The 24,785-nt window shown below is 31.2% G+C and overlaps 2 protein-coding genes and 1 non-coding gene across 5 annotated transcripts in view; all 3 read right to left on the bottom strand.

Annotated features, from left to right (window-relative positions):
* Positions 1–109: 109 nt before the first annotated feature.
* Positions 110–2,253, bottom strand: LOC146535942 (uncharacterized). Its single transcript, XM_085190867.1, has 2 exons — positions 1,801–2,253; positions 110–1,685 (listed from the first exon to the last, which is right to left on the bottom strand). Exons 1-2 carry the CDS (start codon positions 1,913–1,915, stop codon positions 247–249), a joined length of 1,554 nt encoding a protein of 517 aa, XP_085046993.1. The 5' UTR covers positions 1,916–2,253; the 3' UTR covers positions 110–246.
* Positions 2,254–5,800: 3,547 nt separating this feature from the next.
* TRNAL-UAG (transfer RNA leucine (anticodon UAG)) lies at positions 5,801–5,880 on the bottom strand. Its single transcript has one exon. It is a non-coding gene; the product is annotated as a tRNA-Leu (tRNA).
* An 884-nt stretch (positions 5,881–6,764) lies between these two features.
* The window catches only part of Sdc (Syndecan), a 213,509-nt gene continuing 195,488 nt past the window's right edge, over positions 6,765–24,785 (bottom strand). The window contains exons 1-5 of one of the 3 annotated variants that reach the window (XM_085190862.1): positions 13,965–14,106; positions 13,310–13,490; positions 11,488–11,591; positions 11,043–11,166; positions 6,765–10,579 (exon numbers count right to left, since the gene is read on the bottom strand). In XM_085190862.1, the coding sequence (XP_085046988.1) occupies positions 10,407–10,579; positions 11,043–11,100 (231 nt within the window). In that variant the 5' untranslated portion in view covers positions 11,101–11,166; positions 11,488–11,591; positions 13,310–13,490; positions 13,965–14,106 and the 3' untranslated portion in view covers positions 6,765–10,406. Of the gene's footprint in view, positions 10,580–11,042; positions 11,167–11,487; positions 11,592–13,129; positions 13,491–13,964; positions 14,107–24,785 lie in introns of those variants that run through there. The other 2 variants (XM_085190860.1, XM_085190861.1) reach the window with 2 other exon arrangements.

Raw genomic sequence — 24,785 nt, 5'->3', positions numbered from 1 at the left:
ATTATTATTACGTTAGTCACTATTAATTCCTGACCTTCCTAATATATTTGTATGGGATGGGATAACATATGAATAAATAATAATAAAAGAAAATATTTAAACCAACCAACTATTTTATTACGAACTATTTTCGAAAATAAATTAAATAAATAAAATAAATTACTTAAAAACTAAAGTGCAAATACATTAAGACAAGTTACGACGTTTTTCAAGTCGTCTTAATGTGGTTTGCTTAATTAAAGATAGTTAAGCACTTGCATTGGCTTGAGCAGAGCCAACGCCAAAGGTGTTTGCCGAAGAATTGACAACCCTGAAGGCGGTGTTTACGCCCTGGGACTTAGCAGATGAGCTGGCAGAGCCTTGGCCAGAAGTTTGAGCATTAGCTTTCAAGTGAGATGGGGTGTAGTAGTGAGGAAATCCATCAGCGCGGAGTGCGCCGTAAGCTGGTCCTGCATTTGCAATGGAGCTAGCTGATCCGTATCCGTTTGCAACAGAAGATACGGAACCGTGTCCAAAATCATCAACATCAGCATGAGCATTGACATTACCATAATTAGATCCCATAATGTTGGCAGAAGATTTCACATTGCCAAAACCGTTGGAGTTTGCTACGGAATTAGCGACTCCATATCCGTTATTGTTGATTGAGGACTTGGCAGATCCATAACCGTTTCCGTTGTTTTCAACCGCAGAATTGATGTAGCCTCCGTTCAAATTACCATTAGCATGTGCAGACCCTTGTCCTTGGGCGTCAGCAGCGGATTGGATGGAACCGAAGCCATTGCTTTGAGCAGAGGACTTAGCAGAGCCTCCGTTAGCTTTGCTGTCAGCATGAACATGTCCTGATGGGTTGCTGTAAGCGGTGCCAAATCGCCAGTGAATCCTCTTGGCGTCAACATTTTTAGCTGAACTTATAACGACACCTTGTACATTATTCATATCAACGTCAGAAGAGGAAGAACCAAAACCTTGAGAGTCTGCATTTGCTGAGGCAGATCCTAAATTATTGTTAGCTGAGGAACTAGCGGATCCTCCGTTTGATTGAGATTGAGCGGATACTTGGCCACGTTCGTTTTGAGATTTGGACGATGCAGAACCGAAGCCATTTGATTTGGTAGCAATGTTAGATACTCCATGTGCGCTCTTTGCGTTGGAGGAGGCTGATCCTTGTCCACCAAAGCTTTTAGAGTTAGATGAAGTAACACCGAAGCTGCCGACGCCGTGGGTATTAGCAGAGGATTCAGCAGATCCAGAACCATCACTTCTTACAGAAGTTACCGAGCTTTCGGAATCTCCATCCATTACAGCAGATGATTCGGCAACTACTCCACCAGCGGGGAATTCATACCTTATTTGAGATGGTAATTCGAAATTTTGTTCATAAGATACAATGGTAGCAGGAGCAGGTACGTAATAGTGTGGTAAGCCGTGCGCTTGAGCTACAGCTTTAGCAGAACCGTACGCTGGCATATGCGCATTGTCGTTTACTTCAGCTTTAGCCGCCGCCTGACCAGGGAACGCTTCGTAGGCATAATTTCTAATTAAAGGGTGGTTTTCGTTCGAAGAAGCACTTCCCGAAGCTTGTAGAACACCTCCATTTACTGAAGCTGATCCTGACGCTTGTCCGCCGAAGTTAGAATAGCCCTGACCGATAGAATAGCCGCGCCCATCACGGAATAGGTAACCTGCAATATATTGTTAATAATATAATATACAATTATATTCGTAATTTCGATATATGTTTACAAAATAAAGAGGTAATTTAAAAGAAAATATTGGATAATATTAAAAAATCCTTACCGTTTAAAAGGACAGGGCTAGAGTTGCAAAGGGCGAAACACGCCAATGCGACGAGAAGCTTAGCTGCCATGATTAGATATGAGAGCTGACGGTTTAGTGGATGTGGAGAGAGCATTTCTCTCAGCTTATATACTAACCTTGCGGTACCACCACCCGTCCACAGCCTTCGTCAAAACGTGAACTTCACCTAGAAAAGTCGTCCAAGTCGTAAATTTAGATATGTTACGGTAGATTGATTGCCGATCTAAATCAAGATTTTGCAAATTATTTTTAAATTTTTATGACGCGTTGACGTTTGCTGATACGTTGCAAGACCGGCTTGTATGCAAGTGCGTTGACCTAGGTGAGTTATAATTTTGTATTAATAGCTATTTTTTAATTATACATAAGGCTTTATAGTAAATAATAAGTAAGTATTTATGATAAAAAACAAAATGCCTTCGTAGAGTAGCGACTCAGTGTTTCACTGTAAGCGCGACGTGAACCTGAAAAAAAAAAATAATAGAAGATGTCCCTTGCATCATAAATGTGCAACAGAAATGCAACTTTTATAAATATTGGTTTTTAAACATCATTCAAGCGGTAAAAAAACACATAAATACTAAGTAAGTCTATAAAACGAACGATATAAATTCTAATATGAATATTTTATGATAATCAATTGTATTTGTTTCATCTAATTATGTTTAATAAATTCAGTTTTGATATATTGTGTCGTTTCCTATAGATATATAAAAACTTTACGACTTTCGTAAACGAATACGAAATAGAATAGAAGTCATTTAGTTAATAATCGATTTTCAGTATTCGTCGTTATAAGTACGACCATAATTTTTATTTATTTTTACAAGATAATTTTAATACATTTAAAGGATTATATCTCACTATGCTATCTTAAGCTATTTAAAAAGCAAGGGTTCGAATCCAGTTATGTTTAAAATTTTTACATATTTTATTAAAAAAATAATATTTTAAAAAATAAAGAACGGAGGAAGGATTCTTATAGATTAAGTTTATGGGTATGAAACCTACACCCATAAACTCACTCATAACACATACATACGTCTTTGCTTCATTAAAGAAAAATATATACAAAAAAAATAATCCTTTATTTATAGAATGTATAAATAAAGGGCTGCGCACATATACACACACACACTACACAAAAAAACAACGTCTGCATAATACAAATATTAATGACTACCTTCTGTCAGAATCTCAGATCGACCCCACAACACGAATAAAAGTAAAATAAAACTATGAAATATACAGCAAATAAGCTCAAATTGTGATAGGCGTATCAAATTGATTATGTTTGAAAAAACCTACTTAGTTATCTAAACTTTTATCACGCTTTTTATTTAGCTTTTAAAGAACCGTAAGTTGACCACATATTTACACATTTATTATTTATTATTTTGATTCAAACCTTAAGTAAGGAAATTGTTGTGAAATTATAACTTAACCTAACTTTTCCTCTAAGCACGATTAGATTTTTTTAGTGTCACGCTGTATCCCGCACACAGCAGGGTAGTCAGAGGGAACCTAGTGTTAAGACACTTTGTTCCCCATTTTCCGCCCAATTCTGGAGGCATTGCTTGTTCAGTGCCAGAACTCAAAGCCTCGCACCAATGAAATTATTATCCTTTAAATATCTAATTATGTCTCAAAAAATATATTACTTATATTTCACAAAGTAGTCAGAATAAATCTAGTGATTAAACATAGGTAGGTATATAGGTAACATAGGTACAGACCATAAGTCTGTAGTGTAAGCAAGAATTAAATAAAAAAAAACATAGATATCTCAGTTTTTCATTTTTCACCGTAATGTCCTCACAGTAATTTACCCTTTACCGATTTCCCCCAAGTAGGATTCGAACCCATAACCTAAAAAGCTCATAAGTTTATTAATAACCACATATAAAAATATTGATTACAAATTTCAATGAAACGCACTCTCATCATTAATCAGATCACTTTCTCTGTCAACACTTTAATGCTACACTAAACTTTTTCTTTCTAATGAACGCAAAAAGTGTCCTGGCCAAAGCCACAGTACGGTCAACGAGTCGTGGCCGCTCTGAAATTAGCTGTAGATGGCTACGCAGTTATAATTGTAGATTTTTTAAAATTTTTGATTATTGCTTTCAAGAGAGAACAACGTATAAAAGTTCAGAATAGGTTCTTATATGACCACAACTTGCAGAACGTACTGTAACTGGAATAAGAGTTGTCGCCAAGCGGATATTAGATATAGATATAATCTATCGATACTAAATCGAAGTCATTAAAAATAGGCACTTTATTTCAAGTTTATTAATGTTTATATAGTTTTTTTTGCTTCATATTTTTGTCATTATGTTTAATGGCGAAGATTAAAGTTTTACGACAGAAATAATAAGTTCTTTCAACTTGAAATTTTGTACAATTTCATACAAGATAGTATTCTATCGGCCATTGCTACCATGTTTATGCCGTTAAAACACCTTTGTAAATAGAAGACAATTTTGGCGTAATGTAATTTTAACATAACAAAGTGACTGTTTTTATTCAATTAATTTTAAAGAGATGTTTAGGGTTTAGGCGTACCCCTCGGGAGGTATCAGAAGGAATGATTTTTAGTCAAATGAATTTTCTAGTTAACATGAAAATCTATCTAGTTTTTCTAAAACAGTCTATTCTGTATGGCGATGTTTAATAAAGTTTGTAACAAATCGTTTTAAATATATGTAAACGCAAATAATAAAAAATAATATCTAACTTTGTGGTAAACATCGTCTGATTTTAAACACGGCGGTTCTGAGTTCGATTCCCACGCGGCCATTGAATCACAAGCGTATATTAGAGATACTAATTTACATTTCAAAGTAACTATAGCAAATCTAAATACACTCATATTAAAAACGTTACCAATGATAAAAGAGAGGTTAAAAGAACTAGCGCTTTATAAAATACATATTTCTGTAGCTATATAAGATTGGAACCCAGAGCCGTCTCGGACGTTGAATGATCACATATTTTTCATCTGAACATCAACATAAAAGATTAAGTATATATTTAAATATTAGAAACAAAATTAAATATTACTATTTTTTGTCCACCAAAGTCTAAGTATGCTAATAAAACTAACATAGAATGACAGCGATAGATGTGTGAAGCCGCGGTTCTAGAGAAACCCGTCCGTTTCACCTACAAAAATATTATATTTGATTGGCAAAACTTATATTTTGATATATGGCTGACACCTGACAACGCTTGTAATTAATTATATTGTCTCTTGTGAAAGTTGTTTTACAAAATTTATATCAAGAATAATCTTAAAATTATTATTTTTATGTTTATAAATATTTAAGCACCCATTGTTAGGAGAGTTTTATGAAATTATAAAATAGGACATAAAATCAATGCGGCGCACTGGAATATAAACGGTCGTTAGTTCCATTTCCGTGCAGGAAAAAATATTATATTTGGGATATTTTCACCTATCTTGGTAATATAAAAAGCTCAATTCGCAATGATCAATAATTAGACTGGCGTGCCAGTTTTTGGCGACAAAAAAATTCGGGATAGAATAAAGCTTTGCCCACCCCTGAAATTTTGCTAACTTATTAACCCTGAAAAATATAAAATAAAAAGACCCTTTACAAGAACACGCATACGCTAGAGTCCAGGCCCCCCTGGACTCTGGCGACCTGAACTACCGCTAGATAGGCCCACGCGAATCTTATTGATTGATATTATACATTGGTAATTTGTATATATTTAAACAACCCATACACAAATAATTAAATTAATAAGTATAATATACTTTATTTCGATTAAACATAAACACATAGAATTGAACATTGAAAATGAAATTAAAAATAAAACTAACTGACACTGAAAAAACAAATTAAACACTCAAAATACAAACTATTTTAAGTATATCACTTCACTATTATTAATAATATATATTGGAGTTAGAAACAACTATATTTTATAATTAACAAAAAATATTTGACAGCGGTGGGATTCGAACCCACGCCCTTTCGGACTGGTGCCTAAAACCAGCGCCTTAGACCACTCGGCCACGCTGCCTGTTGCACAATTTTTCCAAATATTACAACGTTACACAAAGATCAGAGGAGTGTGCACAAAAGATCATTTTTGTGAATGCTAATAAGCGATATGTTCACTTTTTTCATTTGATACAGAAAGAACTCTGTTATTTTTTTAATACAGGCTCTATACAGGTTTCAAACAACTTACAACAAGCCTAGTGTTAACACACTCCGTTCCCCTCTTTCTGGCCAATTTTTACGTATATATTTCATTTCCTCAAGTTAGCGAGAGCATGAACACAACTGGCCTCGAGAACATGACAATTTTAAGTGTTGTTGTGTTGTTTGTGTTAATTATTTTTTTATTTTCATTTCATAACTTTTTTCTTGGAATGCTACTAAGTTTAACTTTTTCTGTTCGAAATCTAACATTAAATGTAAGTATTTAAATGTAGCCGGTAGTTGCAAACATTCTTTTAAAACGTGTTTTTATTAGTTCTTTATTTTTTTTCACATTTTTTTTATCTTTTTACATTATCTAGATCAGACATTTCTAACTTATTTATTATATATATGTCATAGCACGAATTATATAATACTTTTTGCTGGTTTGCTTGCAACAATTAAAAAGTACAATATGAAATTTATGATAAATATATTCTTTAAATATTTAGAATAAAATTTTATGAATTTTCAGTTGTGCAAATAAACATTTGCTTGTCTTTTTTATACATAAAAGTATGAATGAAAGAATGAATTGTTCTTCATTATTTTTTAATAATTAAATTTAAAGTTTCATCATATAATTTATAAAAATTGTTTGTTTTATTTTTTACTGTTTAAATAATTTATATAGAATAAAAAGAAAGAAACAACTTGATAGATTGCATATTTAAAGGGATAAAAATAAAACAAAACGAATATTGATAATGACCTGTATAATTACCTAAGTGTAAAGGAGCATTATTTACAAGGTGGACATCGATATATTTATGCCTACCCTAAATCTAATCTTTCCAAACATTAGTAGAAAATAATAAACAAAAGTGATATTTAAATTAATATTATATGAGAGCTAAAATTATTATAAATTGTATTGAAAAATATTACTTTTATTATGTTAACAAAGGTTCAAATAAGCTAATTTATATTTTTAGCTGCATAATTTTTTAAATTTATTATTAAAAATCTATAAATTATCATTTCAAAATAAAATGATACGAAATTAAAAATTTATTACACAGATTAAAAACAAAAACGTCAAAATTGCAAGAAAAATGTTTTTATCGACATGCACTGACATTAAAAGCAATAACTAATATAACATTTACAATTTTGTTACTTGGCTTATCCACAATTTTTAGTCTCAACATTGTTGGTATATTCTATATACGCTAGTTTACTATGATATTTGTAATATTTAAGAAAATACATAAAAAATTAAACGTAAACTGCGTTTAAATTTTTATATGTTTCCTCAACTATTCTTCTATCCTTAGTGTGGTATAACACTTTAAATATGTTGAAAATGATATTTATATTTAGAGCTGCCTTAGATTTATTTTAAATATTCATATTATTAAAAGTAAATGAAAAATAACACATACACAGTTATTATACTAAAATGTCAAAAAGTAAAATTGAGCATGTTATTAAAAATTATTAAAGTCATAAAATATTTTTTGTAGGTTAGAAAACAGCATAGTTTTATGTAAAAAATTTTACATATTTTGACTCTTATATATGAAATTATAATAAATATTTAACAAAAAATATGTTAAGTCATATTTTCTAAATAAACAGAATGTTAATCTATAATTTTAAATATAGATGGAATACTATTATTAAAAACAAATGTAACCTAAGTTCAAAATTATGGATATGCGTGAAAACTTCAAAATTATTAAATTTTGTGTTACTTTTAGAACAAGTGCTATGTTAAATAGGATACGTCATTTTAGTATTATAATATTAATTATTACTAGAATATGGGATATTAACAAATTTTTATTATGAATAGTACAATTCTGAAACTCTGGTTGTTAAATCATTAAAATACTGTGAAATTAGTTTAAAAATTATACTTTTTTTAATTTCACGAGCTGTCAGCTAATGGATATATTATTTGACATATTACTTTAAATTCTATTACCACAAAAAAATGTCACCACAAAATTCATAGTTTCTTACGTTACTACGAAACAATTAAATTGCAAAATTTTGATACTCAGGAATTATAACCATTTTCTATAATTTTATTAATAAAAGTAAAAGAAAAACTAATTTAACAGTATTAAAAGTACACGGTGTAAAAAAATGGTATCCATAATTTAATTTCGTATTTATATTGAATATATATGTATATGAACAATATTTGGTTATTGGTTTACTATTTATAAGTTAGTATCTAATAGAATTTACAAATTTAATGTACACTTCTTAAACTAAATGAGCGTCGCTTTAGTTACTGCTTTACGGAGATTTTGAGGAATGTTTATTTATTTATTTATTTATTTATATTTCATATAAAATTTTATTGTTATCTGTATTTTTTAAAGAATGTTTTGGAAAAAAGTATATTTTTAATGTTATAAGGGAATTAATAGCTTTATTATTTTAAAATCTATTACTTTTAAATATTCTAAAAAAATACAGACAATTTTTAAAATAGGATACATCTTGAAACCTTTCATTATCTATGTTTACGTTTCAATGTTCAATAATAGTCAAATGTTACGAAGTCAGATGTACATAAAATATAATTTTAAATCACTAAGCGATTACATTATGAAAATTACACCATTACGATTAAATTACGACTATTACACATAATTTAAATAAATTAATTGACTGAATTGTCATATTAAATGAAAAAGTTAGGCGTCTTATTATAAAAAACATATAGTAAGCAATCATAATGTAGATTTTTTATGATATTACTTTTAACTCATATTAATATTTATAAAATCATTGTGTTACTGTTCTAAAAAAATCATTAAATAAAGAACAAATATTATTAAAATATAAAAATCATTTTATTGGATTAATTATAGCAGATGTAAAAATCTACAATATGAGATATTTAATTTTTAAACAACAAAATTCGTTGCGTCATGACGGAAATTATACATTATTATATAAATGATCATAACCGGTAAATAAAAATGCGATTAAATATAAAATAGAAACCCCATGATTATAATAAAAGAAAAATTAAATAAATCTAAAGGAACACAAATAAAATTCGTAAAAAGTAATTATACAAGTATATATAGACAATTTCAATGCTCATTAAATCTTAAGAAAATTTGATAGTCATTTTAACTACATATACATAGTTTTTCATTGAAACATTGTGACAATCTGTCCCGCAGGAAAAGATAGGCAGAGGGAAATGTTGCGTTAAAACACTCCGTTCTTCACTTTCCAACTAAGCATTGCGTATTGAGTGGCGGAAGTCAACGCCGTGCCTTGTCTATTAGAGCGGAGAAATGAAAATAAGTTATATATAATTGCTTCCTCGGGTGTGATCTAACCTAAAACTATCGTTACAGCTAAGATGTTAACCCACTACGCCACGGCAGCCACTAACAATAATAATTATTTCTTTTATTTATTTAAAATTTCATTCTTAATTTCTTAATCACCTGGATTTTATTTAACAAAGTTTCAATAAAAAACCATACATACAACTATATATAAAGACAAGATAGAGACGCGTCCATAGACTATAAATTATGATTATAATTATAATCTATGCGATGAGGAAACTATGACTGGCAAATATACAATAAAGAAGCGGATGGCACATTTATTTTTTTATTTTTACAGTACATTATACAAGATTCGTTCAGATTCAACTTATGTTTTTTTTATTTAATGAGTGATAAATCTCATACATTCAGTTTAGAATTATCGTTATCAAGCGATCTGTTTTTTAAATCATTATTTTTGTCACTTTCTAAGTAATCTTATTATGTTATTTTTTTTTATAAGATTAGAAAGAAACAATTTTTTTCTTTAATACGTTGTAACTAATTAATTCATAGAGTATATTAGTGAAATTTTCTAGTGAATATAATTTTAGCTAATAATTTCAAACGTATTTTAGAATTTATAACAGTTCCTATTTAATTTCTAACAGATCGCTTGATCCGTGTAAAACTTACATCAAGATATACTTGACGATTAAAATTTTGGTCTTAAAAATTGATATTTTTGTTAAAAATTCAATTCACACATACATATGTGTGTCGAACAACTTTACCATACATCGTCTGTACGTCCGTACAACTAGTACAGTAGATTTTTATATATTCGTTTCAGAACTAGCCACATTTAGGATTATTGTTTTATGAAAACAAATAAAGTTCTGCTGAAAATCGAGACAATCGAATTAAATCGATAAATTACATTACGAATCAACTTTAAAACTGTCAAAATTAAATCTTACAGACATTTCTATACGAGAAACTATAGCAAATTTACAATGTTCAAACAGTTTTAAGTTAAAATTTGTAAAATTAATGTAAATTAATATACTTGTGGCAGTGTTTCCGAATCTCACGCGTAGAATTCTCGATTGTTGTGGCCTTTACCGTAGGAGGCAGCGGCAGGACTTCTCTTGGGCTCGTCTAACGCGTACGAGCCTTCGTCCTTTTTGCGCATCCTGTACACTATGAACATCACTACTAGGATCGCACATAGCAACCCCACGACTGCACCGCCTATCACAGCTGGAAAAAGATACAATTATTGATAAGTAAACATTATAATCATAATCAATTATTCGTTTAAACCGTTTTATGAAATTATTATGTTTTTGCATTTTGATAGATTTTTTAAAATGATTAAGTAAAAATTAGATAGATGAAAAAAAAAGTTAAGAGAAATGTTTCGAAATAGAACTTTTACGGTTAAACGTCAACCGAACGTGCACCAGCCCAGAGATGAGAACAGTACTCCATAGGAGGCCGATCCTGGGCCCTATACAGGCCCAATCGGTGTTATGGCGTGAAGTACTGTCTCGCTCTGCTGATGACCCCCAGTTTATTTGAGGCCAACTTGGCCTTGCTTTTTAGATGATCGTTTACAGTCACACGCTCCTGCTCTTGTGCCACGACTGGCATCAGAAGAAGTAAATAACAAATTGTGCTTCCCTAGTTATGATGAATTTATATACAATATACAAATACTTACCAGCAAGTATGCCAGGCTGAGCGAAGAAGCTGGTGACGCGGTCCTCGGGGTTGTTCATTATGATCACGGAGTTTTCGGCCGGCCGCGACTCCGGTTCTAAGTTTGAACCGGATTTATCTTGGTCCTGGAATTTATGGGAATTGTTTATTTTAACTATTTATCATTGAGTTAGGATAAAAAACCAGAGCGGCGAAATGAAAATAATTAATTACCCCAAGTCGGAATCGAACTCATAACGGCTACAAAAAGACGATATGTCTCTGTGTTATAACAGTTATAAAAGTTATATAATTTTTATATTTTTTATATTTAGCTCTATAGGATTTTAGCATTTAGCTAAATACAATTCAAAATGCAGATATTTTATCATTGCAAACAAATGATAAAGGGACAATGACTTCGTTCTGACTTCTGACGTTTTATATATTAACACTGGAATACTTACAATGGGCAAAACTTCTTCAGATATGCTAATATCTGTCTGGTCTGGGCGTGATGGCTCTTCAGGCCGAGAGTCTGGTGCTCCTTCAGGCTTGGTCAATATACGTGCTGTAAAGGTACATGGTGGAAAATTAAAAATTATAAAAAAATCTTCACTTAAATCTCTTCGTAACCTATTTCAGAATATATTACTTCTGTACCTAAATAATATTGTATTAGTAGGGAACAATGCAATAAGAACAATTACTGGGAATATTATTATTATTTTTTTTTTATAGAAAAACATTAGAAGTTAAGGTAACAATGTAAATTATTTGAAGATGACGAAGACTTTGGACAAGTTAGCAGGTTAATTTGGTTAATTCGGAATCGGGAAGGATTTAGCATAATGTAATAATTAAAGAAAAATGTAAGTGAATGATGACACCTAAGAGCAGATAAAAACTTTGAACATGCGAGAATATAAGAAGGGAATATTCGAAAATAATTAGAGTTAAAAATATGAAATAAAACTATTGTGCTTGATGTTTCGGTAAATATGAATAATTTTTCAGTAAATATAAACATTTTTGCTAAATAACCTACAAAAGCACTGTAACTATACGATAATCATCATACACTAATAACTTTTGACTAAAGATGAAAATGAGATTTATGAAGGTAAACGAAAATTTGAATCTCAGCGTATGAAAAACAATATTAAAAAGACTTTATATAAACAGTGAGACATTTAAATTGTGAAGAAATTGGATAATAGTTTAAATTTAAATCAAAATAGACTAAACAATAATTTAATTTAAAAAAAAAACTTATATAATGTAATATGATGATGTCATGCACAGTAATTTTATTTCTCAAGACTTACCAATGTCCTTGGAAATATTAAAATTTATATAATTATTGACATTAAATTTAACAATAGACGAATAAGTCGATGTTGAGGAAAGAATACTGGGATAAGCAACAGTTAAACAATAACTAACGCTAACTGCTCGCTGATAATGAAGGCCAACCTAGTTGCGTGTTTGTAACGCAACGACACCAAATTATACGATTACAATTTAATAACTTTACTTAGTTAGTGTTCATTTGAAAAAAATCTTGAAATCCTTAGCTATATTTATGCTGTACTATAATAATATAGCATAGAATTTGAATAAATACTCTTACTAAAATAAAAAACTAAGTTCAAAATATTATGATAAGCATAATATTAGTAGCTTCATTAATAATTGATCCAAATTGGCTGGTTACTTTATATTTTTAAATTAAATAATTACTTTATGCTTGTCTATTATTTATATAACTACTGGAACATTTGTGACTCATATATAATAAGCCCTGTATTATTAATAGTCACATTAGTTCAAATATGTTGACTAACGATTAATAATAATATAAGCTGGTATTGAACATGATAAGAAATAATATTATTAAAAAAATTATAGAATGCAGAATAGCTTTTACGTAAGTTCAATATGGAAGTTTAAGTTTTGAAATATTTAAAACTTAATTGTTGGAATACAAAACAAATTTCAATAGATCATTTTCTTATTTAGTTAATTCACCTGTAAAATTATTCTACATTCAAATAATCTAAAACTAATAATACGCAACAAAACTGGCATGCTTCAGCCTCTACTCACGACTGACTACATCGAACTGGTCTTTTGGCGGGGTGGGATTCGGGACGGAGTCGATTTCCGATTCTGGGTAATCGGGGTCCTCTGGTTCCTCCGGAATATCCGGCTCCACTTCCAATGCGGGGTGTCTCGTTGTGGTAGTGGGGAAGTCTTCATCATCTGACGGCCCGTATATAGTGTCACCTGATCCGCTGCGGTTGTCCTCGTCGTCGGGCCCTGGTCCCGGCCCCCAGCCCGATCCGGAACTCTCGTCGATCTCTACACCGGAGCCATCGTCGTCAATAAACAGATCCTTGTCCGACGCAAGTGGGTCGTCGTGTTGATGTACTGCGCCTTCCGTCGACGGAACGCCAGTAGCGCCCACCTGGAAAAAGAAAAACACGAATAATTTAGAACAAATATTACGTACATTTATAACTCTTATAATGAATAAGTATACACTTACAAAAATAAGCTCAATTTTTTATGTAAAACGTATATTTGCTACACAAGTGCACCTTAGATTCAACAGTTTTAGATCGCATTGCACTTTTCTAGAGCGTAAAAGCTAAATGACTTTGACGACGTGCCTACATAGCTATAGATTGAGTGGGCGACCTATTTCTCGAAAGTTCAGCAGAGCATCAAATATGCACTTGATGCAATCGCCAAATATTATATTTTTACATACACTTCTAAAACGAAGAATAATACTAAAATAATATTATAGTAATCTTAAAATATAATAACAATATAAAACCACACAGTAAACAACTTAAACGTCCACGTCATCATGAATGGCAAAACGATGATGAATGGATTCACCATACATATGAATACATATTAAAAGGTCACTTACCCAGAAAAAAAATGTAGGCTATACTTAGGCCTAAAGTTTGTTTATTGGTAGCTTATGGTGTAGCTTTCCTAAGCTTTTGGCAGTGTCTTTTCGGTTAGCGTAAGTTGTATAGTGACGGTAGAAGATCGATAGCTTTAGTAGGGGAGGGTAGGGGGTGTAGTCCCCAACTACGGTTGGTACCCGGTGCCGCCAACAGAGGGTTCGTAAACGAGACGGGAGGCTAGCGTGGAAATTTCAGGTTTTCACGTTAGAGTGCGCTAGGAAAATTCTCAATACATATTTTAAGGCAAATAACTCCTTTATAATATTTAAGTAATAATAGTTTTTATTTCGAATTTAAAAGTTTAAAATTGTTATTATTTTACATACAAGTATAATGATTTAATGAATTATTGATAAGAACGTCCTTTTTATGTAACTAATCTTCTAATTTAGGTGTAAGGAGATTCAATAAAACATTGAGATTATACATTTCTATTTATTATTACCAATTTCCTGAGTGTAAATCGGTAATAACATCGTACAGTGTGTAAAAACTTACAAATTGTTAAAAAAAATAAACTCTAAAATGTAAGTTCTAGAATTAGGGCGGCCTATTAATTTGTAATTTCTAGACCAAGTACCTACTCGATTAGATATCGATTATTTTATAAGCTTTAACTAGGTGACCTAAGCCTTTATTATATTCATTTAAATAATGTAAAACCTTTTTTGCCTGAAAGGATTATTTTATACAATATCATAATATTTCAAACGTGATTTAGGTAAATCCTTGTTATAATTCATGCGGGTCGCGTTTATCTTCATTTCTAATTACTTTAGAATATTTAATTAGGCTTATACGGGACTTACGGATTGGAGTACTAAATATATATGTATGTAATAGGTACATACAATATTTTTTTTGCTTAAAGCTGTATCCCGCACATAGCAGGATTTGCGTAGGGAACCCGGTGTTAAAACACTTCTTTCTCCAAATTCCTTCAATTGCTAGAGGCAATGCGTGTTGAGTAGTGCAGCTTAACGCAGCGCTTTGCGTCTTTACCGGAGCGAGGAAAAAATATATTAAATATTCCATTTCCTCGAGTAGGAATCGAACCCAAAACGTATCGTATCGCGTTTACAGTCGCACGTTTGTAATTTGTGCACAAATACAATAATCTTTGACTGACTGATCTTCTTGAACAATAATTTAAAGATAGCAAATTTAATTAAAATGAAAAAACACAAGAACATTATTTGAGACAAAAAACTATTTATAAGAGAACTCATTAATAGTGAAATGTTTTATAAACAAAATATACGAAGTTTAATTTAAACAAGCAATTTTTGGAAACCATCAAAGTTATTCTATAATTGTTGGTGAAAGTTTTTGCCGACATGACACGTATTTAAGTAATCTAGGTATTTGTAAAAGTAACTAAGTTAGCAGATATGGTTTCGAATTCTTAAGACACTCTAAGAAAAAAAACCCATATTGATGGGTAAATATTGATTTAGATGTTAAAAAATAATTCATAAAAATGAATGTATTTAGAAGCCATAGCTTTTGTTAGGAGAAAATTAAAGCAAAAAGGAGGTAAAGGTCTTCTTTTTACATATTAAATAATCAATTATATAAAGAAATCCTTGAATTAATTTGTTTATCCGTTGAAAGGATATTCTCGTCCTCAACAAATTGAAAGGCGAACTGATAGTATCGGTGAAGGTATCGATGCTTTCAGCACTCTATCTTATTATTTCAAAAGTTTGTGTTGGTTTGTTCAGTCGTTGGAATGAAAGTTTTCTTTAGTAATTTCTTATTTCCTTCTAATCTTAGCTGCTGTTTTATTTTTATTTCAAATGAACTAAAAGTAATAATATTATATTAGAATGATATTAATATATAATCAAAATTATTTTCACGCATCTATTGATTCCGGCTACAAATTACATTCGAGGAAAGATGAGGAGAGGGTCTGCCTAAACAAAATTCTACTATTCAAAGAGCAATGTCTCACAAAGTCCAAATTTCATTTCATTTTCTTTTTCATTCATTTTCGTATATAAAGAAAAATTTGAAATCTTTTTAAACGCGCGATATTTATCTGATTATTTATTTTAATTAAACACTATGTAAGACTTCCCACCTAGAAACATTCTACGTTATGCTCCTTTAAGGCTTTACGTGTAAACTATAAAGTTCCCACGAAGCTATATTTCCTACGAGTATGTCTAAAACCGACTATGTAATCGAAAACTAATAACATACTAACACGCAAGCTCCTCCTAAACCTATATAAAGGTAAGTCAGGTAAATCTACTATTAGCTAGGTAAAGTACATCCAATGTGTTGTGGCCGCATTAAAGTCAGGCTTTCCGGATTTTTGTGCATTGTATTAACATGAAAAAAAGTAATGAAAAGTATGAAAAATCCTAAAATCAAATCTGCACAGATATCTAGTTTCTACATTCTATAACTAACTTCACAGTGGCCACGGCTTATCGGCCGTAGTGTACCTAGCTAAGAGAAGATGTTTTTAAATAATTCTAACAAATCCCAATATATCCCCAACAGGTCGTCCTAACCGTTGTTTCTGATTACTTTGGGATACCTATTTAATACTGGGATTTAATGAGAAATATTTATATCCGACGGGTGTATCCGTACTTTCATAATATCTTATTTAGATAATACTAGCTACTTTTTGGGTTCAAAGGTGTTTGGGATTCTAGTTCTAGTCAATATGCCTTTTGAATATTTTAGGTCGTTACAAATTACAATAGAATATAATAAAATGTGTCCGAAATTGAACTTTTTTAATACTTATTTTGTTCAATTCCTATTGAAGGGAATTAAATATTTAATATTTTCATTTACTTGCTAAGGATTTCCATTTAATTGCTACTTAACACGTAATGCTTCCAAAATTCGACGAAAAATATAAAACGGAACGAAGGAAGTATCTAGGTTTGACAGAGATTACACTAGGTTCCCTCTGTCTACCCTGCTATGTGCGGGGCACCTTGAGCTAAAAAATAGTTATAAAATACATACATATAGTTAGCTCCATATTTATGAATTTTATAAAATATAGAAGAAACAAATGCCTTAATTTTTTAACTAACTAACTTTTAACATCAAAATATCTCAATCAGCAACGACGTTTTAAAGTTGGTCGTCTAAATATTTAAATGTGTCTGTGCAAAGGTAAGTAGATCTAATTATTTATGTACATACTTAGTAAGTTAGCTTGCGTAGGTAATATATTTTAAATGTTGAATATTATATTTAAAAAGGTTACCTAAATATTATTTATGCTTGTATAGTGTCTAGTCTAGCGTAGTGTCTTAATGTTAGTGGGAAATCTGTACGCTCTCCGCTTACCTATAGTAATTAAGGACCTATATAAATATTAAAAAAATGGAGGAAACTATAGGTATTATAATATATATAATTATTAATTTATTAGTCCTCTTGTTCATTTAACGAAATTGTTATTGGGTAAAGAAATATTTTACTGAGTTAGGCGAGAAAAACGTGCCAGAAATTGACATTCACTTTCCCGTCTTGCCTATTATAATATCAATCAAATATTATATTAAGTATGATAAGAACCTGTTTACACAAACCTACTAAAAATCATTATACCGCGGCTGACACAAGCCTTACTAAACGAAGATTATGCCATTCTTTAACAAAAACACTCGCATAAATAATTTTAATATCAAAATATATCATTTAGTAAACAAAGACACACTAAAAGTTGTTGAACTTCTGATAGCTGTGATTCCGTTTCTTTTCTCATTTGCTAGCGACATTAACTGCAGTCTCCGCAATCTACCCGTGCCCCCGTTTTCATATTCGAGAAAAGAATATTTGTGGTAACAATACAAGTACTGCATTCACTGGATTATAAATCTTGAATGTTCTGAATGCCTTTATAAGCCAAAGCATCTCAAATCTCAAAGAATCTCTTTAGAGTCTTATGTGAAAAGAGAGAAATCTTGAGGAAATCAATTTTGGTGTTGAATTATTTTGTGCGGCCGTTCCCGTTATTTACCCTCTTTTCAAGTTTTTGGTTCATAATAAATAGCATCACGCTATAACCCACCTGCCATTCCCGCTATAGCAGAGAAACAGACGAAACCTAATGTTAAGACACACGACACAGACAAAAATAAAGATCCTTAAACATTCTTAGGGTATATTTTTCAAAACGCTTAAATATGAAAATACTAAGTACAATGTGAAGCAGCAAGTGCGAGAAATAGAAGCTAACTATACAATTTTACAGCAATTAACCATCACGAGCGACAATTCCGTACTCGAGGAATACTTGTTTTACGTTCAAAGTACTGTCTCTCTGTTTAATACAATTCTAACGTTAAAGATCTATTCGTTCGTCCATTATTCTTCTTTTGAATGAAATCGTTATTAAAAAAACTAATTTTGAAATACAATAATTAATTAATAGTAAAGTAACAAGACAATACAACAAGGTAATTAGTAGTTAGGTACATATATGTATTGGAAAAGATTTTCTCTTCTTACTACTTTAGATTTATTTTTTTAAAAATATATGTATATACTTTGGCACGGTAAAACGAAATGCCTCTTAAATTAAGTACGAACTCCGAAAAGCGACATGATAAAGGAAAATTTACTTTTAAAACAACGACGTGCAAACTTTGCCTACATTATTAATAAGTATTTGCTTTTTCTTAAAAACCTTGCATATTATACAGAGCAGGAAACGTTAAATATGAGAGAAAATGAATGTTTAAGCTGAGAAGCTACAGATGAATAAAATATGATCGAAGCACCGTTGTGGCGCAGTGAGGTGATTGCCACTCGGGAGAGTGAATTGCTTTCATTATCTTATCTCTCTGGTAACAAGACAAAACGCGACGTTGAGTTCCGCTACTCTATTAAGCAGCGGTTCTCGCATTTAAAAAAAAAATAGGTGGAATGTAGGCAACGGGGTGTTCTATCACTATACTAACTTCTCTCTGTCTATCCTGCGAGAAAACGCGTGAAATTGCTGCTCTTTGTTTAAAGGTCCATCCCATCATAGGTTTATATTATAAAAGGTATATAAACGCGTACAAACATTAATAAAACTGTCTAGACATTTATTATGTGTGAGATCACTCAATTTATCATTATATTGGGACGTCAGAAGCTTAGGCATGTCAAATATTAAATTATATTTTCGAGTATGACGGAATATGTATATATCTTTTCTTTACTCTTCGTTAACCGCGGAAAAAATAATAATACTTTTTTAACAAATGCTTAAATATTAATGAACGTAACCAAACAGAACTTTAGTTACTTACAGTATCTTCGTATAACGTAGTAGATAGTTTATTAAAAATAGATAAAACGTATTTTTTTAACCTTGGTCTCTATATAAAGTATTTGCTGTTTATAATATTTATAAACAAACTGTTAACTTGAATATTAATTCAAGTATTATTCAAGTTATATTAAAAGTATTGTTTATTTATTCTTTTCCTATAACAATACCAATTTATTGGTCACTATTTTCTTGAAGTTAGAAATTAAACTTGTTGGCGTTGAGTTTTTTTACTGGAAATGCGGCAAAATTTAATTAGCTGGATTAATTAATAACACAAGGAAGTCTGACGACGCTCGTAAATATTTCTCGCTGCTTTCTTATATTTTTTCTACGTTTCTACGCAAAAACAGGGATGTTTTAAGTGGGATTCCCTATAACAATATAATTATATTGTTTTAGCTTCACGCTGTATCCCACATATAGCAGAGTATACAGGAGAACCTAGTGTTACAGCACTGTTTTCGTTCGCCCCATTATCGAAACCTATGGAGTGGCGGAACTCTACGCCGCGTATTAGCTTGTTGTCAATTCAAAGTGGAAATCGGACCCACAACCGCCACGCTTACAAATTTAATAGAATTAATAATTATTCACTTTTAGGTTTTCCTCATAAGTGCATAATTATTCTTGCTTGATTTTTAATCAGAATATATAATAATCATCAAATCGAATATAATTTAATAAGCGGCCCGTTACTTGGAAGGTCCTGTAGATATACGAGTATAAGGGGTGTTATGATTTATGATGCGATCTCTTAGTCATAAATCAACGCTTTACGTTTTTTTTGCTCTCTAACCGTCCTCCCAGCACGGCTGAATCAACACGATTCAAACACCACGCGAAATCTGCTCAGTGGAGCTAGTGGGAATACGTTTTTGTTGGCCTTAACACTGAAAAATACTACAAAGAATAACATTCAAAGTGTAGTAAAATGAATGAACATTTTTATAAGATGAAATGAAATATCACGTTCTATTACAAATATAAAAATAACAGGTACAAATAATGAGGAAATTGAGGCCATCTTCATGCAGCACAGTGTGTGTCTATAAACACGACGGTTGTAGGTTCTATTGCCATTCGGGGGAAGTCATTCGTGTCATTTTCTCACTTTGGTCAGCACGGCACGGCGTTGAGCTACCCCACCCAACACGCAATGACTCGAAAATTGGACCGACAGTGGTGAACGGAATGCCTCAATTAGGTTCCTTCAGGCTACTGGCTCCTGTACGCGGGATACAGCAAGAAATGAAGAAAAAAACTATCAAGTGCTTTTTTTTCAAAAACGAGAAACCGTCGTCCAATTACTTGCCATAATACTGTTCCAACAAAAATATTGACTGAGTATTCTGACACCCATTCCAGGGCAATTCGTGCCTCTGATGTTTTAAGAGAGATTTAGGGCGTTTCTGTATATCTTTTGAATAAATTATAATAAACTTAATGGTTTTGCATTGACATAAAATCTTTAAAAGCTACATTTAAATATAACGAAGACTAATAAATAAGTATGTAAGAGGAAGTACATTAAAGAAAAACATCTTTAATGTACTTCCTCTTACATACTACACTACTGCTAAAATAAAAGAAAACAACATATAAAAACTTTGTCGTATTATACATTGTATACAAATATGGCCAAGTATAACATAGGTCTAATAGGATAGCAGGTCCTAATAAGATCATGTGTATAAAAAGTTAAGAGAAAAAAATGAAGTTATTCATTCTTCTCTCTTAACTTAACAAAAACCAACAAAAACATTTTATAAGTGTCAATAAGAAAAAGAAACTAAGAGCAAAACATGAAGTATCCCGCATACAGCAGGGTATATTTATAACAAAAATATCAAGTAAATCTTTAAGTACCCAGTAGTTCCCCTCTCCTTATTCATAGGTCGTAATAAAGTCTTTTTTCCCGTTTTCTCAATAAATTCGCGATACATACAAACGTCGCATAAATATCCATATAGATGTTTGCTTTCGGCAAAAAGGCACAAAAGACTGTATAAGAACTGCCTTCGTTAGATCCCATCAAGCTGTCTTGTTCAAGCTCAAGCTGGTTCCTTCTTATTTGGTAGATTTTGCGTAAGAAGTTATGGATATTATTGACTTTGAATGACATGCGTTGGATAATCATATAATTGTCACTTTATTTATTATTAATTTAATGAATGACATATACTTAGATCTATTTATATTAATATTTAATTAACGAAATGGTTGTGGGTGTAATCGCCATCCACTCACTCCCTGTTAGGCGAAGTAGGTAGGTACTGCATTCAAGTCCACTAAATTACATGACTCAAATTTAGACGGAAAGTGGAGAACACAGTGCCTCAACACTAGGTTCAACAACTAAGACAATGAGTTTTGCTTTCTTAATTGATTATGTTCTCCTGAGTAGAAATCGAACCCATACCCAACGCGAGTACATTCAGCTCTCAGCTACATCGCGACACGATCATAACTCTATATCAAATGTATGATAAAAATGAAGTTAGGCGTTCCAAATTCTACACGCGAAGAAATGTTTAGCAAATCCCGCAAGCAATAAAAGATATTTCCCAAGTTTGTGAGAATGTTTTCATATACACACATACAGACTATAATATATTTTATGATATTATATTTTGTATGCGGGGTAATGATTTCTTTGAACGCATGGGCGCTGTACGCCGCTTTATTAGGGAAAATATTCTGATAACATCGGTGAGCATTAGGGGCTTGTATATACATAGCGAAAAACATGGCGTAAATATTTGGCATTTTGTATAACATATGAATTTTTACCTAAAATTTCTTATGCAGGTATATATTTGGTCTAAAAAGTACCTAGTAAGTTTTTTGCATTTCGCTCATAAAAGGGTAGGCAAAAGGCAACCTAGTATTAAGACACTCCGTTCCCGTTTAGACACTTCCACATTGTGGAATGGTGGGACTTAGCATCGCGATTTGCCTTGTTACCAGAGCGAAGAAATAAAAATATTTAATATCTAACTCCCTTGAGTGGGAATCGAACCGAATTCGAATATTAAATACGAATTTAACAACATTTTTCCGTGGTATCTTGGTTATAATGATTTATTTTGTAACATAATATAATATCTATTTAAAAAGATTTTTTATTGACAAATATCCAAAAAAAAGTAATTCCTATATCCCAAGCTTCTATTAGGCTTAAAAATATAATTTAATTTTACCCAAAAAGGTTCTTGTAATATCCATTCCTGCATATCCCCTACTTAATTGCGTGGAGGATGGGCAGGAATTTTATAAGTCGAGGCCCCACGTTTGGAGATGAGCACGCATCGGCGTTATTGAGATTCCTGTGCTGTCGTTAAGAGAATATGGATAATGGTTAAGTTGAAAAATATGTATGATTAAAACTTTAATTATTCTTATTTATTAAAAATATATATTCTGAAACTGATTAATTTTAAAATGTTTAAAGTTTGAGTTGATGTCAGTGGACGAGGCGAAAGATAAAGAAGAGTTTGGTGCTACATTCTGACTACTTTATTAGGAACAAAGCGAGAAGCTTAAAGAAGATAAATAAATCTTCGAATCGTTTATAAAAGATAATTTTGGTCTAATTTAAGATTTTATTTATTTGTCCTTTGGATTTTTTTTATAAACTTCTGTAGGTTTTGTTCGTAACGTTTTTTGCAACATTTGAATGTACTATATAAAAAAATAATAACAAACTATTATTTATCTGTAATATTTATCTATAGAGAGATATTAAAAATGTTATAGTTCATTCATGCACATAGTTTATGCAACAAATTTTAAATCCATGAAAAATGTACATATATTTTGAGAGAACAAATGTTTCATTATTTCCTAAATGTAAACTTCTATTTCATTACTACAGCTACAGTACTGTTAACGGATCGAAAACAAAATTGTTTACATAAACTAAGTATATGATAATAGAATAAGTATAAGTAAGTAATATAATAGACGCGTCACCGATATTTAAATTCTTTTCGCAAGCTGAATCATGTCAGTGGGTCAAACCAATTTGTCAGATCAACTTTAGTTGGGATCGATCTTTGGGAACTTGCCTGGAACAACATTGAATTGTTGTAATGGGATCTGAGGATGAAGAAAGATATATGAAGAATATTTCTATTATACTATGTATACTTTTATTGATAGTTATAAATAATCGTAATGTTTGGAATATTAGAAAGAGAGTGGCAAACTCTAAAGTCTTTACACTAGGTTCTCTCTGCCTACCTGGCTATGCTGGAGAAAAGTGAAACAGATTTTTTATTAATGTTTATTTAGTTTCATGAAAATATAATTTAAAAATATTGGTACATTAATTACTCTTATTTTGTTTCATTTTCAATACACTTATAATAATACAATCCCGTAAACACAGATTTTTATTTAAATTGTCATAAAATACTTTACCGAGATATTGTATTTCTTATAATGGAATTGTCACAAATGGTGAAATTTCCATTAAATTGTATAGCTTACAAGTGCGACTGTTGAGCATGATTTACTTCAGCAATATCACGTAGAATAGACGAGATACGATGGAGATTGATCGATGACGGCTCGGTGCTCACATTTCACGATCTGAATTTCACTAAACAAGAATTGATAAGTTATTTTATTTGTTTTATTTTAATTTTATGAAGAATATTTTGGTTGTATAAAATTTTATTTATATATTTCATTTTAGATTGGCGTAGTGGAACAGTGCCTAAGTGTTCCCACGCTAGGAAGCTTTTTGTGTATTTTCATTTGCTTGCTCCGGAAAATGAAACGCAACGTTAAGTCCCGCAATTCGACACAGAATGTTACGAATTCGAACGAAAGTGGGAAACCAGAGTGTCTTGATGAACAGAGAATAAATTATTTCTATCTATCCTGCTATATATGCAAAAAGATGTCAAAGATGGTAAGTACTGAAGAAATTCAATCGCCCTTTTTTACAAATGAGTAAAAAATAATCATAAAATATTTCTTATAAAATGTCTACTAATCGAACCTATAGTGTCATCAAGGAAGACTAAAATCAACTATACCCTAAGTAAATATAAAATACAATTCGCATCTACGAACCTTGGAATCACCCATTGCAAACCATTTAAAAAGGCCACATTCAAAATTCAGAAATTATGAATTTTCCTGGCAATCAAGATGAAATATAGGAGCAATTTGGTATAAATCATCGGGGCTTAGTGTAATGATGGTTTATACCGTTAATAGGTCTATTTGTGGGGTTCCCGTGCTGTACTTATCGGCTTGCCCAGCGCTCGTTTGGCACCAATTCCTTACAGCTAATGGTCCACTTAATGAAAATTAGTCAAAACCTTAACGTTGTTTGTTTGCTCACTTAATGTCGATTGTATGTGCTTTCTATATCTTTTTATTTTTTTTTTAAATCCAATAGTTGTAGTCCAATAGTCTTTGCAGCTTTGTTTGTATGAACTATAAAATGTAAAATCTTGTTTTT

Source organism: Heliconius melpomene, chromosome 10 (assembly GCF_056956725.1).
Source record: "Heliconius melpomene rosina isolate 202511_hmr_F chromosome 10, ASM5695672v1, whole genome shotgun sequence".
Taxonomy (NCBI): Eukaryota; Metazoa; Arthropoda; class Insecta; order Lepidoptera; family Nymphalidae; genus Heliconius; species Heliconius melpomene.
Note: the sequence above shows the minus strand (reverse complement) of the source record. Positions and strands in the feature narration are given on the sequence as shown.

Excerpts from the sequence above, each read along its gene's own strand:
- LOC146535942 (XM_085190867.1), bottom strand. The coding sequence starts at position 1,915 with ATGCTCTCTCCACATCCACTAAACCGTCAGCTCTCATATCTAATCATG. Across the intron at positions 1,686-1,800 it reads TAGCCCTGTCCTTTTAAACG|GTTACCTATTCCGTGATGGG; the intron begins GTAAGGATTTTT and ends AATATATTGCAG.